Source organism: Babylonia areolata, chromosome 7 (genome assembly GCF_041734735.1).
Source record: "Babylonia areolata isolate BAREFJ2019XMU chromosome 7, ASM4173473v1, whole genome shotgun sequence".
NCBI lineage: Eukaryota > Metazoa > Mollusca > Gastropoda > Neogastropoda > Buccinidae > Babylonia > Babylonia areolata.
The window spans coordinates 44,252,425-44,269,924 of NC_134882.1; the positions used below are offsets into that span (position 1 = coordinate 44,252,425).

The 17,500-nt window shown below is 43.0% G+C and overlaps 1 protein-coding gene across 7 annotated transcripts in view; it reads right to left on the minus strand.

Annotated features, from left to right (window-relative positions):
* Positions 1-17,500, minus strand: part of LOC143284072 (transforming growth factor-beta-induced protein ig-h3-like) — a 92,492-nt gene that overhangs the window by 42,759 nt on the left and 32,233 nt on the right. For 6 of the 7 annotated variants that reach the window (XM_076590698.1, XM_076590694.1, XM_076590696.1 and 3 more), the window contains one exon: positions 3,474-3,585. In XM_076590698.1, coding sequence (XP_076446813.1) covers positions 3,474-3,562 — 89 coding nt within the window. In that variant the 5' untranslated portion in view covers positions 3,563-3,585. Of the gene's footprint in view, positions 1-3,473; positions 3,586-9,082; positions 9,112-17,500 lie in introns of those variants that run through there. The other variant, XM_076590699.1, reaches the window with a different exon arrangement.

A 17,500-nucleotide genomic window follows, 5' to 3' on the forward strand; every position in this document is an offset into this window, starting at 1 on the left:
TTGCAGGCGACTACACCGTGCAAAGCTAGCAATGAGCTCCCAACGAGGCTGCAGACACCTGTGTCAAGGTGAACTCTAGTGATTCCCTCATCGTCTGCTTTGTTTCCGCACTGAACGTCTCGCCCTCCCCCATAGTCGTGCAGTCAACCTGACCCCAACTGTTCAAATTACACAAACACGCTACACGCCGACAGGCAATGTTTATCTTTAGTTTATTTTTAAAAGTTCACCATGCCCCCACGGCAACTGCAACAGTAATGGGAAGAGGAAAGTGGAATTTGGGAGGATGATGATGGAAAGAGCGGTGTGTGGGGAGGGAAAGGAGGGGAGAGAGTAAGGCTGAAAACGGCACAAGTTTGCGGAAGGATTGCCAAACAGTAAAGGAAAAGAGGAACAATAGGGAGATAGTGCACACGCTTTCGTCGGAAACCTTTCACCGCTTGCAGAGTGACAAAAAAGGCCATATGACGTCATGGGCTTTTCTGGGTGTGCACTGCCTTTCTTCGACAACTTTTCAACAGAGTTCGATCACATTTTATATGCACAGACTGAACCAAACAACAAAAACTATGTCGTCAAAACGGTCTCTAGAACTCAAGACATATACAGCATTTTAAAAGAAAGCAACGCGGTAATTTAATTACTTTAAAATCATCTTTTTATTCTTATTTTTTAAGATTCCTCCGATCAACATCTGGCGCAAACAAATGACAGAAAGCAGACCATGTAATTGGCTGGGAACCTTTGCCTTGAAACGATCCCATAGACAGGGTCCAAAACAACAGTTTCCCCTTCCCTTACTTTCACAGACATGAAAAAGTATGTGTGCTGTGGATAAAATGATGCTTCAAAGTGATATTCAGTGCGTCAAGTCTCTCCAAAGCCGAAGCCAGAGGAGGCTCTTTGTTGAATTTTAAATAGATCTATCAGTTCGAATACTTGAATGGCAGACGGATTTGACAAGAAACATGCTCTAAGTAAACATAGAAGATTAAAGCAAACTGCTGGTGTAATTATAAAACGAAAAATAAATTGTTAATTTGCAAAAATACTCACAAAAATAATTCAAAATGCTTTTGTCGGAACAGGCGATTTTCACTACGAAATATTAGGCATTTTAGTGAACAAGAAAAATCGGCGCGCGCGCGCGCACACACACACACACACTTTCACGCATGCGTACACAGTAACCCCCCCCCCCCCCCCCGACCCTCTTCCACCCACTCGATTTTTTTTCCTATCCTCGTCTGATATCACTTACAGTAAGAAGACGTTTAAACTAACGAACGAACGAAAAACCGGCAATGGAGACGCGCATGCGCACGCCGTTCTCACTAACAATAACCGGGGAGTCCCGTTAAAAATTCGACGAAGTAGGTTTGCGCTTCCTCCCTGATGAAACATATTTGCGGCTTCATCTCTCTCAGGAAGTTACGCAAATAAGCTGCGCCTTGTGACAAAAAATGAACAATGACGTACGATTTTTACGTATTGGTTTGCGATGCACCCCACTGGCTGGCACTGTGACCTAGCCTGAAGGTGCTCGCGGTCTGCTTACTTCAAACAGTGTATACCGTACAGTTATGGAATTTTGACATGTGCAAAGGAAAGCGGTTTCGTCTTTTCCTTTTCAGACCCAACATGCGAGTATGCTGAATAAACGAAGTTAATTTCGCGCTTGGCTTAAAAAAATAATTTAAAAATCGGGCATCTTCTTGTCGATCTTTTTAAATTTCAGCCATCGGAATATAAATAACGTTGAAGCAAAAATGAAAGTGGTTTTACGTGTCGAAATAATTTTTTTTCCCTTCGCGAGCTGCCGCTCACGAGACTTTTGTCCAACGACTGAATCCACTATGGATAATAAATTCCGAGGCAAGACGTGCGTTACGTAATGCCAGTGTTGTCCCGATTCTATTTTCTGTGCTGGCTTTCATTGCCTTATCTCCAGGTCTCTGCTTTTTCTTCTGGAGGAGTCGGTTTCAGTGGCTAAGGTCTTGAAGTTTTTCCACGAAATCTTATCATCAATGTGTCTGCATGTTCTCCAGTGGAGAAAAAAAAGGGGAGAACTGCGAAAACAAAAACCATCTGGGAGTGGCGGCGTTAACCGCTTTCTTCTACCTCACAGCGAGAGTAAAATAATCTATCGTTTCTCCTACTTCGTTCTCGCGAAGCGCGCGCGCAAACACAAGCTCACTCATACGCAAACACACAGAAGCCAGATTACAAACACCGCCCAGATCTGTTCCAGGTACAAGTGCAGGAACCTTTGTCTAACTTAAGTCAGTTTATACCCCGATTTTCCTGAATCAATTTGTCCATTCCTATCAAGCATGCGTTTCTTCTCTCTTTTCCCCTTGTATTCCTGCTGTGGCCCCGAGACACGGTCTGAGCGAAAGAAGACTGAAAATCTACGGACACAGATCACTGCTCACTCATCCTACCAGACTGAGGAAGCGAGTTTGTTGCAAGGATGCCCCAAAGCATTCGGACTGAACCCCCACACACTGCCCTGGACCTTCGGGAGAAAGTATCGGTAGGGATGCCTAACCAACGCATAAACCCAATAAACACCTGGTCAGGCTTTGTGAAAAATGAGAAAGACATTATGGAGTGATAACGCAAACGTGTCAATATACTGGCATAAAAGTGCAATGACATTATTACTACTATTGCTACGCACACCAACAAATACACAATAAATATATAAAGGAATAATAAATAAATAAACAAATAACGGGGTGAGCATGACTCAGTTGACAATCTGAACGCACCGGTGACAAATCTATCGATACTAAAAACAAACACAAAAACAACAACTGAGCCAAGCATTCCAGGCAAAGCTTCGTATGTCCACGAAGTGTCTGCTTAAATGCAATATAGGCTCCAAATATAGAGCACCAAGTCAAAATAATATATCGGGTTATCTTTTTCTTAACCACAACAGGCTGCCACAGCGAATACAAGTTGTTGGTTTTCTGCATCTGGGAAAGAACCATATGTCGAAAACGCTGTGTAGTCTATACATACCTTTAGGTATGTGAGAGAAACGGACGGCAAACCCATTTTTCCTTCTCTCTCTCACTCTACTATCCATCCGTCAATCTGTGTGTGTATATGTGTGTGTGTGTGTGTGTGTGTGTGTGTGTGTGTGTGTGTGTGTGTGTTTTCTTCATCATATCTATCATTCTGCATGAAGATTTTTTTCTCTCTGCCGTTTCCTTTAAGTGTGCTATTGTAACTGATGTAGATTAGCAAGGACATATTGGAAGAATAGGCCATTCCTAAAATACCAATTCTTGAATAAAAAAACGTTTTGAGTTCTGAGTTCTGACTCTGGCTATTTAAATGAAACTCGAACATACACACACCCTCGCGCGCTCGCTCACAATCACATTCTCCAAAACCCATATGACTAACCCAACTGGTCAACAAATCACCGTGCCAAAGACACGCCAGTGAAGGACACTCACCCGGGAGCTCTGGGTCTTCTGGCGCCTTCAGTGATCACCGCCACCACCATCACCACTACCACCATTGAATGTGTCACCCCGCACCCCATCGTCAGCTGATCTCACCTCAGAACTGCAAAAGAAACAAAGGTGGATGTTAATAATGACTGGGTGCATCCAAACATTGCAAAACTGCATCGAATAGGAGGAAATCGGGTAAAACACTCGCTGGTCAACAACTGTGAAAAATGATAAAGGATAGTTAAAACAAAATGGTAACAAAAAATCATACCAACAACAACAATAATAATATTAATTTTAAAAAAAATCACGGGCAAACAAGTGATTTGCAACTGACACCTTAAATTCACTACCACCACCCTTGCCTCCATCGTCTTTTTCGGTTTAAGAAAACTAACATCTTGAATGAAATGTTTGAGACAAAACACTTAAAAAAAAAATCACCCCTCTGCATGCGTATACTGTTCTATGGGTGACACCAGCATTTGCACCCGGCTTCGCCCATTGATGAACGGAAGAAATACCAAGGACACAATGGATGGGCGTAGGAATAGAGTTGGGGCGAGGAAGGGAGAGGGAGAAAGAGACAGACAGACAGAGAAGAGGGAGTGGGGGAGATGAATAATGTTGTACGAGGAGAAATCATCAAAACCTTTTCTGTTCGTTTCGACGAAGACATTGCTGTATCGTATTTGACAAGATGCTGGCGGCTGTTTATCTTAGAGATAATGTATCATCAATGTTTTGTGTTTCGGCTGATGTTAGGCTTCTTCCTCATTCTGCACACCCTTTTTGAATCTTCGAAGAAACAGGGATGTCTGAGGAAAAGAACTGTTTGCTTTTTAGCAAGGTGATATGGGCGTTATTACACATATCTTCAAACACTGCTCAGCGTTGTTCTTGCTGTCAGGGAACCCGCTGACACAACGTCCTTATCGGTTCACGTGTCAGCTGCACGTTGTGGAGGGGTGAAGGTTTCCGACACACGAACCGTTTCAACAGTATTGTTGACAAGGGAACGCCTCATGTCTCACGGATGTTCTGTCTGCGTGGCCGGGCTTTGAAACGGGGACGAGGTCCTGTTTCAGCCAGCTGTTGTGAAGTCAGTGTGCGAAATTATCTTGTTTCCTGGGGGGGAGGAGGAGGAGGAGGAGGAGAAGGGTGGGGGGGGAGGGGGTAGTGGTGGTGGTGTGTGTGTGTGCGCGTGTGTGTGTGTGTGTGTGTGTGTGTGCGTTTGTGCTGGTGGGAAGGTTTTGTGTGTGTGTGTGTGTGTGTGTGTGTGTGTGTGTGTGTGTGTGTGTGTGTGTTTGTGCGTGTGTGTGATGTGGTATATGTGCTGGTGGGAAGGGGTGAATGTGTGTGTGTGTGTGTGTGTGTGTGTGTGTGTGTGTGTGTGTGTGTGTGTGTGTGTGTGTGTGTGTGTGTGTGTGTGTGTGTGCTGGTGGGAAGGTGTGTGTGTGTGCTGGTGGGAAGGTGTGTGTGTGTGTGTGTGTGTGTGTGTGTGCTGGTGGGAAGGTGTGTGTGTGTCTGTGCTGGTGGGAAGGGGTGTGTGTGTGTGTGTGTGTGTGTGTGTGTGTGTGTGTGTGCCCTCCCCTCCCTCCAAAAGAAGATAAATATACATAATATATATTGGGTCTACACATCGCCAGTACCATCTCGTACACATTTTATGACGAGCACGAACGGCGTAGTTACATCGTTCCAAATAAGTTTATTTTAAGAACTGCATGTTTTTTAAGAGTCGCTTTCAGTTATCTCTTTTTTTTTCATGGCGTTCACAGAAACAAGAACTTGTTATACCTCCTGGTTTTGTGTTACATATCCATATGAATCATTGCACCCGCTTTCTCACGAAACACTTAGCCTGCTTTTGCCGAATCTTCCAGTTATGACGTAAACAAATGGACGAAAAGCAAGCAAACAAAAACAAAAAGTCGTGCGTTTTTAGTTTTGGCACTGCATTCCTGTCTCGTTTGTTTCTCCGCAGTTCTGACCAAGCGCATGCTGAAAATTTGTTGAGAATAACAGGAAAAACGAAACCGCACGAACATTCTTCTGTTTTCTTCGTCTCACATCTCTCTCTCTCTCTCTCTCTCTCTATGAAGATACATTCGCGTGCACGGAGAGCACACATGGACACAATGACGACGTCTTCACAGAAACTGAATTTGATAGAACAGAATAGAATAGAATAGAATACATCTTTATTTCCAAGTGTACCGGGGTCACAAGGAATGTTGGGGTGGATAGTACATAACAAGATACGAACATAAATCGAAAATCATACACAAACTCAGATACAGTAGAAATAAGATACATCCAAGTGCATATCAATATAAAAACGTGTGCATACTCACGCATGCACGCACTGCACACACACACACATGCACACACACGCACACACACACATACACGCGCGCGCGCGCGCGTTTGAACAGAAGCTGCATATTACTTTGGATGGGGCTGATGACAAGATATTCAGGTAGATGGTTGTTGGTTGCACAATTCTATTTATCACACTGGATTTGTTCGAGAGACAAGGCATTGACTGCTTTGGGGAAAAAGCTGTTGGCGAAGCGATTGGTTTTCGTCTTTATACTTCTGTACCGTCGACCAGAGGGGAGCATCTCGAAAATCCCCAAAAGTTGGATGTGATTCGTCCTGGCTGATTGATTTTGCCTGAAGTGTCATTAATCAACAAAAACAAACGGAAAGGAATTAACTGTTCTGGTAAAACGAGATAGTCACATTTGGCTGGATATTTTTCTTTTAATATTCAAAGGAACTGGCGTGGAAATCGGAAAAAAGTGGGTTTTTCTACATATTCCAATTACAGTGGCGATACCCTTCAGGAAAGGACAGTTGAATCAAACGTTTCATTTTACCCTCTTCTTTCACAAAAAAATAAGCACTTTTATGTTAAGATTGCTACACTGATCAATAGTAGTTGTTTTATCATTTTTGTCAAAATATTAACTTATTCGACTAATTATGGAAGTTACACTGATGCATAACATACATCCTTCAGGAGCAGCAAAATTCTGCCATGTGATGAGACTTAAATATGAATATACCATGGGAAATATATCTTTCAAATATAATACTCATCCAACTCATAACACACAACAAAGCTCAAGAAGCATAATATAGCAGTTGTTTTATTGTTTTTACTAATCTTCGTCAAAGTGTTTTATTAGGCTAAGTATGGATGTTTGCCATACTTATGAATAGCAGTTGTTTTGTCATTTTTTGTCAAAATAACTTAATTGGCTGAGTATGGAAGTTGCTATGATGCATATACTACATCTGTCAGGAGCATCAAAATTCTGCCATAGAATGGGAAATCAATCTGAATAAACCACTGGATTTTTTTTTAACATATAACACTAATCCAAAACATGAATTCAAAACAAAACTCAAGGGGTATAAAGTGGTGTTTTACACTCTAAATAAGGCCATATATTATTTGCATTAGCACGAGATTTTTGTTGATTAAAGCAGCGTTCTTGGCGACGGTTAACGTAGCCTATTTGCACCTTTTCTCTGTGCATATAATATTTGACGGTAATGCAATCGTTCCTTTATTTGTTTATACTAGTCTGTTCATCGAAGATGATGATATCAGACTGATCGGTAATGCAACAGAACACAAGCATCCAGCTTTAATATCTATCGCCTGTGTTAAAATACGGCAATACAAATAATGACACCAGCCAGTATGCGCCAATGGTTTGATAAACGTTTTAAAACGTATAACGGTCGGTTCGACAGTTCTGATAAATTTTGTTCTAGACCACATGCAGGCGGAATCTACTACTGATCAATATTTGACTTCGAATATACGAGTTGTCTACCGGTTTAAGTTGTCACTGAATGCAACTTGATCTCCACAAGTCTGGCTGATCTCCTGTCCATGTTCTGAACTTCATGTTAAGTACCGCTGCCACCCAGTACTCTCTCTCTCTTTCTCTCGATATACCCTTTTTTAACATCAACAGGGAAAAAAAAACCGCATGCAAATAAAGTTCTCCTGACAGAAATAATGGCAACGATCGATGCCTGTTAAAAAGACGAGATGTCTCGTCCCAAACCAGTTGTACTGTTTGTAGAGAGCAAAAAGCAAAAACAACTAACTTGAATTAGAAAATGTTACCTTGCCTAAGTCTACAAACTTCCCGTGAAATACAAACACACTCACACAACCAAGGTTGACAACCACAGCACAGCATTGCAAACCCATACACGCAGAATGTATGTGCACGCTAAAACGATAGAAATAACGATGCTTGATGAATTTGTGCTGAGTGATGAAAATGGCTGAGTCACTGGGTGGGAAGTGGGAAGTGTGTGGCCGGTGGCTGGGGGGATAGGGGATGGGAGGAGGAGAAGGAGCTAAAGAGGAGGAGGGGGTGGGGGTGGGGAGTGAAACTGATGTTCAGCCAGGCTGTTGGTGCAGATTGAGAGCTTAGAGAGGCCGGAGAAGGAATTTTGGGTTCCTGAGTTTTTTGTCCTCGCATCTGGCAGTGAGAGCGAATGTCGTCCATACCCCCTTCGTGTGGCGTGCGCATAAGCACGCACGTATGTGAGTCTCTCTCTCTCTCTCTCTCTCTCTCTCTCTGTGCGTGTGCGTGTGTGTGTGTTCGTGTTCAACGGTTACGCCCATGATTAACGAACGCAATACCAACACATTCCTTACCGCCCGTCCATCTTTCCCACACACTCCCTGCCCCGTGGCGATATACATCTCACGGGTTGTTGCTTGAATTGCACATGCAGAATGGATTCAAAACTAAACTAATACTGTTTGAAATTACATGTCAAGCTCACCATTACCACGTCTACACCTCGAGACTCCTGCAGCGGAAACCTCGTGCAAACGATCTGGCAACGGACACGGACAGGGGTGGGGAGCCCCAGTGAAGGTGTGGCTGAAAGAAGGGAACGGTGGGAACATACACATGTTCCAAGCTTTCAGGGCGCTGTCAGTGCGGGTGTGAGGAAATGTTCAGTCACAGTTCTCGAAATCACCGACTGCCGGTCGAATGGGCACTTTTAGTTTTAAACACAACTATTGTCGTACATATAGAATATTAACAAATGAAGACCTCTGTCACACACACACACACACACACACAAACAAAAAACAAAACAAAATAAAACACACACACACACACACCAAAAACAACCCAACAAACAACCACACACACAAAAGCAATAGCCGAGTGGTTTAAACGTTGGACTTTCAATCTGAGGGTCCGGGTTCGAATCACGGTAACGGCGCCTGGTGGGTAAAGGGTGGAGATTTTTTCTGATCTCCCAGGTCAACATATGTGCAGACCTGCTACTGCCTGAACCCCCTTCGTGTGTACACGCACGCAGAAGATCAAATACGCACGTGGGTTATGGAGACACGAAAATACCCAGCATGCATGAACCACGACAGTCATCGGCAAGTCGATGTTGGTCGTGTAATGGAAAGAAGAAGAAGAAGAACAACAACACACACAGAAGGTAAAATCGAAACATAACGGTGAATTCGCTCTAAAAGCGCATTGCATAAAGTAATTACTATTTTCATAATAATTCCGAAAGTTTGTCAAATACAATACCTTCTACTTGAGAAAATTGTTCACTGCAAACAAACGTTGTGATTGACAGCACATATTTCCAAGACACCTCGCCTCACACGTAGAAAACCAATGACACATACTGCAGTCAGCCTTCACCAACATCTCGCCTCACACGTAGAAAACCAGTAACACATACTGCAGTCAGCCTTCACATACACCTCGCCTCACACGTAGAAAACCAGTGACACATCCTGCAGTCAGCCTTCACCTACACCTCGCCTTTCACGTAGAAAACCAATGACACATACTGCAGTCAGCCTTCACCAACATCTCGCCCGAAATGGCAGTCAGCTCCAGTGTTAAGCTCCACTTCTGAAACTTCAAAATGTTCAAGTTTCTTCCAACTTCTCAGAAACTCCATCTGACAAAACCTGCAGTTTCCCCTGTCAAACTTTGAGTCTCATGCCAGCGTGGAGTAACAGAAACTGTCGTCTGCTCCCGTCGCCGAAAACAAATTGCATGCTTTGCACGTGCGATGTGAGCTGTATTTACGACCGTCGAAAATTATCAAGCTATGCAATGTTCTTTTTTTATTATTATTATTATTTTTAAATACTTTTTTGCTTCGGTTGTAAAGTGTATACGAATCAAACTTAAACGTATCAAACTTGAATCCTTCGACTTAAAAATAAAGGAATAAATAAATAAACAATAAAAAAAAATCCATTCAATTTTTGTGTGTACTCAAAAGTAAGAAACAATTAAACATTTGCAAGTTTTCAGTGTACTGATTAATGCAGATACTCTTCACAAAAACAACTTGACTTTCGAGCTGTTTTAGCTTTATGTATTTTTCTGATGATGTTCAGTCCAGTACATCTATCTATCTAACTATCTAATCAACCAATCCACCAATCAATCAATTAACTAATGTATCTATCTATTTTGAGCAGATGCTTGTAGCGAATATGGATCAGCCCGCACGCTTTGACACCACCTGGAAACTGAAACTGAAATGGTCCCTCTTACTTTTCATCATGTGATGAAAACGTCTTTTCTTTTCAATAGCCTTTATGTTTACTGTGCTTTTGATTAATTCGGATGGGACCAGGCATGCGCAGAACATTAAAAAAAATCATATCCTCTCTAGTTACCTGAGCGTATGCTTGTTTCAGTTTTTTGATTACCGAGCTTTATGAAATAAGCATGTGCACGTGTTCATTACTTCGGAACAACCTCCATTATAACCTGTTTTTGCAAGTCTTCATATTTGTGTGCCTTTGAGTAGATGTGTTGTTTTTTTCTGTGTTTTTTTTTCTGGGTGTCTGTTTTTCATTAATAAAAACAAAACCAAACCGGATGCACTCTTATGTCCGTGACGCCTGTTCAAGTGCACTGACACTCTGGAGAGAACTTGCACCGGCGGTATTCCATGATAGTGCGTGTGTGTGCGCGCGTGTGTGTGTATTTGTGTGTGTGTGTGTGTGTATTTGTGTGTGTGTGTGTGTGTGTGTGTGTGTGTGTGTGTGTGTGTGTGTTCATAACGCACGTGAATTAGTGCGCCGGCTACAAACGAAAAGCAGACATTGAGCACGTTTGGATATGAGTACACAGGACACATTCACTCTGTGTCCATCAACACATCCCTTTTCCTGCTTCCACTTCTTTGAACTAAAGACTGGAACCACATAATTCATAAAATCACAAAGACGCTATTACACACACACCGACAATGTGCCTTTTGCCAAACAGCACACGTGGACACGTCTGCATTACTTTTCTTGATCATGAGCAGGCACACGCTGCAAGTGGTTTGCAAATATTTACTTTGTGGTTTCCTTCCTTTATTCATTTTTTCTTTCTTTTCTTTATGTGTTTTTTCTATAATCTTTCTTGCTTTCTTTTCGTTTTCTTCGTCTCTTTCCCCTGCAATGAGGACACGGCGCATTGGTTTGCATCGTAATTTAGAGCGTTAGACATACGTGCATGGAAGGATATGTATTTTTGGGGGTTTTTTTTTGGTCTGCTTCAAAGAGTAGTATTTTTGTTTTGTATAACAACACAGCCTCATCAGATTCCACACACGTGTTGCTCTTCGTTTACATTCATGGAGTACGATGTTTATGACAGCTTTCTGATGTTTGTGGTGGTGTTGTTGTGATGGTGTGTCAGACTACCCTGGCACAATTCTGGGACTGCTTAAATATCTAGCAATGGTTTGTAAAAGCCAAGCCATCTGACAAAGGCCTGTCCACAAGGCAAGGCAAGGCAAGGAGTTTATTTCGTGTACCCCCTGGGGACATTGAAACATTACATACATTCATCTTTTACACATATCCTGTAAAGAAGAGAGTGATGTCTAAAACTAGAAATCGGCTCATTCGTTCAGTTTCAGTTTCAGTAGCTCAAGGAGGCGTCACTGCGTTCGGACAAATCCATATACGCTACACCACATCTGCCAAGCAGATTCCTGACCAGCAGCGTAACCCAACGCGCTTAGTCAGGCCTTGAGGAAAAAAAAAATCACTCAGTATACACATGGACAAGTACTATTTCACTCACAATACAAACAAAAAATTAATATCAATAGACAAAACATTAATGAAAAAAACAACAACTACATGTAGCAGAAACAAATGATTTAAGTTTCAGAATTCTTTTTTTTTTTATTCCAGAAAACAGTAAGTTGAATTTAATGGAGTTTGGACGGATTCTGTAATATCTAGATAAACTTTTTTTGTATGATGCTTTTAAAAAAATGCACACAAACAAAATACTGAAACTCATCAGCAATGTCGTTTGTGGAGCATTTATCAGAGAATCTTTCATTTCTGGGTAAACTGCCAAAAGCTGACTATTTAACAGGCAAAGGATTATTGGTTGCTCTAAACTTGACTAACTCAATTACACAGTTATTTGGTAACAATGCAAAATAAGTTCAGGCTTTCGAAGAGAGCCTGTAAGCAGTCCGCCACCAGTATGTAGCCTATGAAAAGCGAAGCACAATGACAAGAAACGGATACTTTCATTTTTCTCAGGGACGCGTCACTGCGTTCGAACAAATCCATATTCTCTACACCACTTCTTCTAGGCAGATGCTTAGTCAGGCCTTGAGTGCACACACACACACACACACACACACACACACACACACACACACACATACACACACACACACACACACACACACACACACACACACACACACATATATATATATATATATATATATATGTATGTATGTATGTATGTATACACACACACACACACACACACCTATTAGAGTGGATTTCTTCTATAGAATTCTGCCAGAGGACAACAGTTTTGTTGCCGTGGGTTCTACTTCAGTGCGCCAAGTGCGTGCTGCAAACAGGACCTTGGTTCATCGTCTCGTCCAACGTTCAGTTTGATTTTCCAGCGGGATTCGAACCCAGACCCTCACGGACTCTGTATTGGCAGATGAGCGTATTAACCATTCTGCCACATTTCTCATCTAAGAAACAGATACACGTCTTTAAAAAAACCCTCTCAAACCAGTGAACTTTGATTGGATATGTGCTCCGAAAAAAAAAAGATCTTAGTTATGGAGAGCTGCAGGCAAGGTCGGCTAAACGATACGGGTCATAAAAAGTTAAGGTCCATTTCGGAACTTCTACGGTTTTCGTCTTGGCGGCATGTTGAAATTACGCTGGAGTTTCGGCAAAAAAGCAGTGCCTTCAGCCAAGGTTATCAGCACCACCAGCAATTAGAGGTGCTTTCTTGCACGTGCACTTTCATTTTTACACACACACACACACACACACACACACACACACACACACACACACACACACACACACACACACACACACACACACACACACACACACACACACACTGAGATCATTTATAAACCACTGGATAACCGTACACTTTTGTCTGAAAAATCGATTTTTCAAACGCATTTGTCAAGCTTTTTTATGGTGTGTGTGTTCCTGAAACTGTGCATTCAGTGAGAGAGGCCAGTAGTAGACCACATACAGCCTGCATAAATTCAAATCATTGCTGGCTTTCTTTAACATTTTATGCAAAACATACCTGTTTTCCTGATGTGGTCCTTAATCAACCTTTCGTGAAGTCTGTATGAAACAAAAGGAGAGATAGAGAGAGAGACAGAGACAGAGAGAAATCAGTCAATGAATGAGGCTGGCGACAGCAGTAGACGTCAGCAATGCGCACTACAGATGGATTGCATGCGTCGAACATAGCATCGGCAAGTTTGCTTATCGGTAAGAATGTGATGGCCTAGAGATAACGCGTCCGCCAAGGAAGCGAGAGAATCTGAGCGCGCTGGTTCGAATCACGGCTCAGCCGCCGATATTTTCTCCCCCTCCACTAGACCCTGAGTGGTGGTCTGGACGCTAGTCATTCGGATGAGACGATAAACCGAGGTCCCGTGTGCAGCATGCACTTAGCGCACGTAAAAGAACCCACGGCAACAAAAGGGTTGTTCCTGGCAAAACTCTGCAGAAAGATTCACTTCGATAGGAAAAAGAAATTAAAAGTGCACGCAGGGAAAAAAAAAGAAAAAAAAAGAAAAGAAAAAAAAAAGGATGACGCTGTAGTGTAGCGACGCGCTCTCCCTGGGGAGAGCAGCCCGAATTTCACACAGAGAAATCTGTTGTGATAAAAAGAAATACAAATACAAAACAAATACAACTCCATGATAAATTGCATATACTTAGGAACAGTCTTAACTCTAAGACGAACTTTGCGCTGCAAAGATCACCTTATGTACCCCGGCCCAGGCCGCATCACACGGACCATTGACAGACACAGCAAGACGTCGTTTTGATGACATCTCTGGTGAACCTCCCGACCTCTGTTGATCTCTTGCTCCTGTCTCCACACTGGTCCATGTTGTTCGCACGGCGGTTTCCTGGGTGTGGTTGTGGCTGTGTGATTCACAACCTCCACTCCCCCCACCCCCCAACTCCCTACTCCTCTCTCTCTCTGTCCGTTTTTGATTGACTGTGTGTCTCTCTCAGTTGCGTTGTGTGTGTGTGTGTGTGTGTGTGTGTGTGTGTGTGTGTGTGTGTGTGTGTGTGTGTGTGTGTGTGTGTGTGTGTGTGTGTAATATACAATGTAAATGCTGTGTCCGTTGACATAAGTATCCACTTCTCTGCAGTTCCGCGTTTTGGACAATGGTTGTAGCACTGTCTTAATGTTCTGCTGTGTGTGTGTGTGTGTGTGTGTGTGTGTGTGTGTGTGTGTGTGTGTGTGTGTGTGTGAGAGATGAGTCAATGTGCGTGGTTGTCATACACGCGAACGGGATGTGTGTGTGACTATTTCGTGGATGTACATCTACTCATGATTTTGTGTTGTTGTTGTTTTTTTGTTTTTTTTCTCTCATTGTCCTGAATGTAATGACTACGTGGCTGGAACGGAACCGTGTGTTTCAAACAGACACATAATCAATTTGCAAGTCGTCTCGTTTTTGTTGTTTTTTTTCTTACGATCCAAACTGACGAGTGTAACAGCAATGATACCTCATGCCCCCCCCCCCACCCCACCCAGACTCCCCCCCCTCCCCCCAAAAAAAACACACACACACACAAAATCCAAAACAAACAACCCCCCCAACAACAACAACAACAACAACAACAGTATCAGTATCGGTAGCTCAAGGAGGCGTCACTGCGTTCGGACAAATCCATATACGCTACACCACATGTACCAAGCAGATGCCTGACCAGCAGCGTAACCCAACGCGCTTAGTCAGGCCTTGAGAAAAAAACAAAAACAAAAAAACAACAAAACAAAAACAAAAACGGGGGAATAAATAATAGATAAGCTTGCATAAATAAATAAATAAATAATAATTATAATATAGAAAAAGGTAGTAGTAATAATATTAGTAATACTAATAAAATGATAATAATAAAACATAAATAAATAAATAAATAAGACAACAATGGTGATAAATAAGCGGATAAATGTAAAACATGAAGACACACATTCACACATACACCCACACATGCATAACAGAAATGCACCAAACATGCAGTTTCACAGATATGAAAAAAAACAACAACCAACAAACAAACAAAAAAACAACAACCCAACAACAACAACAACAACAGCAGCAGCAACAACTCAAAACATCGTTGAATGAACCGCCCTTTTGAATACCTCAATCATCCTGACCTTATCAGGACGCACTGTGTCAGAGGCCTCAACTTCACTGGTCCCCGGCCCTTACTGTATTGTCATTCAAACAGCCCGGGTGTATGTTAGCTAAAATGTCACGGCACGGCAACACGACCAACTATAACATCCCATGACAGAGAAATCGGTGAGAACATTCTCACATCAGTCTCTGTCTCTCTGTGTCTGTCTCTGTGTCTGTCTGTCTGTCTCTCTGTCTCTGCCTCTGTTGTCTCTGTCTCTCTCTGTCTCTCTCTCTCTCAGTACCTGCCAGGTAGATTCACGACATAACAATAAACCACCTGTGTCTGAGCCACATTTTACGCGAGTGCACTGCCATGAGCATCTCTGCCAACACCTTTCTCAAGCCCGGCATTTCTGTCTCAGGGGGAAAAAATAGAAGAAAAAAAAAAAAGAGAGAGGGGAAATGTGAGTGTGAGGTGCAGGAACCAGCTCACAGTATTTACCGACCAACAATCAGGTTGGCAGGAAAACGAAGCAAAACGAAGCAAAAAAAAACAACAAAAACCAACAAAAACAAAAAACAAAAAACAACACGTCCTCGTCTTCCTGTGAATGTGGTCTGTAGAGAGTATTAAATACGATGTACGACTCTCTGCAGATCATCTGTACTGTAATGGGTCTTTTACGTATAAAGACGCTCTCTGTCTCTGTCTGTCTTTCACACGGGACTCTCTCTCTCTCTCTCTCTCTCTGTGTGTGTGTGTGTGTGTGTGTGTGCATTTACCAGTTATGTAATATACAGCGTCAATGCCTCCTTTTGTGTGTGCGTGCGTGCGTGCGTGTGTGCGTGCGTGCGTGTGTGTGCGTGCGTGTGTGTGTGCGTGCGCGCGCGCGCGTGTGTGTATATGTTTGTATGTGTGTGCACGCGCGCATGTGTATGTACATTTTCCAGTTGAGCAATATACAACATCGATGCCTCCTTGCCTGTCGATTGAAATAACAGTCTCATTAATGTTATCTCATGTCAAACAATAGGTGGAACAATGCAAACTGTCCCTTTATAGTGACAAGTCTCTGCCAACACCTTCCCTTACCTCATCACAGTGTGTGACATGTCTCTGCCAACACCTTCCCTTACCTCATCACAGTGTGTGACATGTCTCTGCCAACACCTACCCTAACCTCATCACAGTGTGTGACACGTCTCTGCCAACACCTTCCCTAACCTCATCACAGTGTGTGACATGTCTCTGCCAACACCTACCCTAACCTCATCACAGTGTGTGACATGTCTCTGCCAACATACCCCTCTCCCTTACCTCATCACAGTGTGTGACATGTCTCTGCCAACACCTTCCCATACCTCATCACAGTGTGTGACATGTCTTTACCAACACCTACCCTAACCTCATCACAGTGTGTGACACGTCTCTGCCAACACCTTCCCTAACCTTATCACAGTGTGTGACATGTCTCTGCCAACACCTACCCTAACCTCATCACAGTGTGTGACATGTCTCTGCCAACACCTACCCTAACCTCATCACAGTGTGTGACATGTCTCTGCCAACACCTACCCTAACCTCATCACAGTGTGTGACATGTCTCTGCCAACACCTACCCTAACCTCATCACAGTGTGTGACATGTCTCTGCCAACACCTACCCTAACCTCATCAAACACACACACACCCCTCTCTTCCCCTCCTTTACCCAGCCATTCTGTTCCAGGAAAAGAACATGTAAACAAGGAGGAGGTCGTGAGGTGGGCTTTGGGTGGGTTAACCAGTATGCTCTTCTCTTCTCCGTTCGTGGGCCCCAACTCCCACGTTCACTCTATGTACACGAGTGGACTTTTACGTGTATGACCGTTTTTACCCCGCCATGTAGGCAGCCATGCTCCGTTTTAAAGGGGTGTGCATGCTGCGTATGTTCTTGTTTCCATAACCCACCGAACGCTGACATGGGTCACAGGATCTTTAACGTGCGTATTTGATCTTCTGTTTGTGTATACACACGAAGGGGGTTCAGGCACTAAGCAGGTCTGCACATATCTTGACCTGGGAGATCGGAAAAAAATCACCACCCTTTACCCACGAGGGCGTCGTTTACCAAGATTCGAACCCAGGACCCTCAGATTGAAAGTCCAACGCTTAAACCACTCGGTTATTGTGTCCGTCTAACCAGTACACAAAAGTCAGTTACTGAAAGGACCCAACACCCAACCCAGATCTGAGGTTTCCCTGCAGTCTGTGTGACAGAGTATGCCTGTCTCCGAACAGCAGTCCAGTTTATCAGTGAAAAAAAT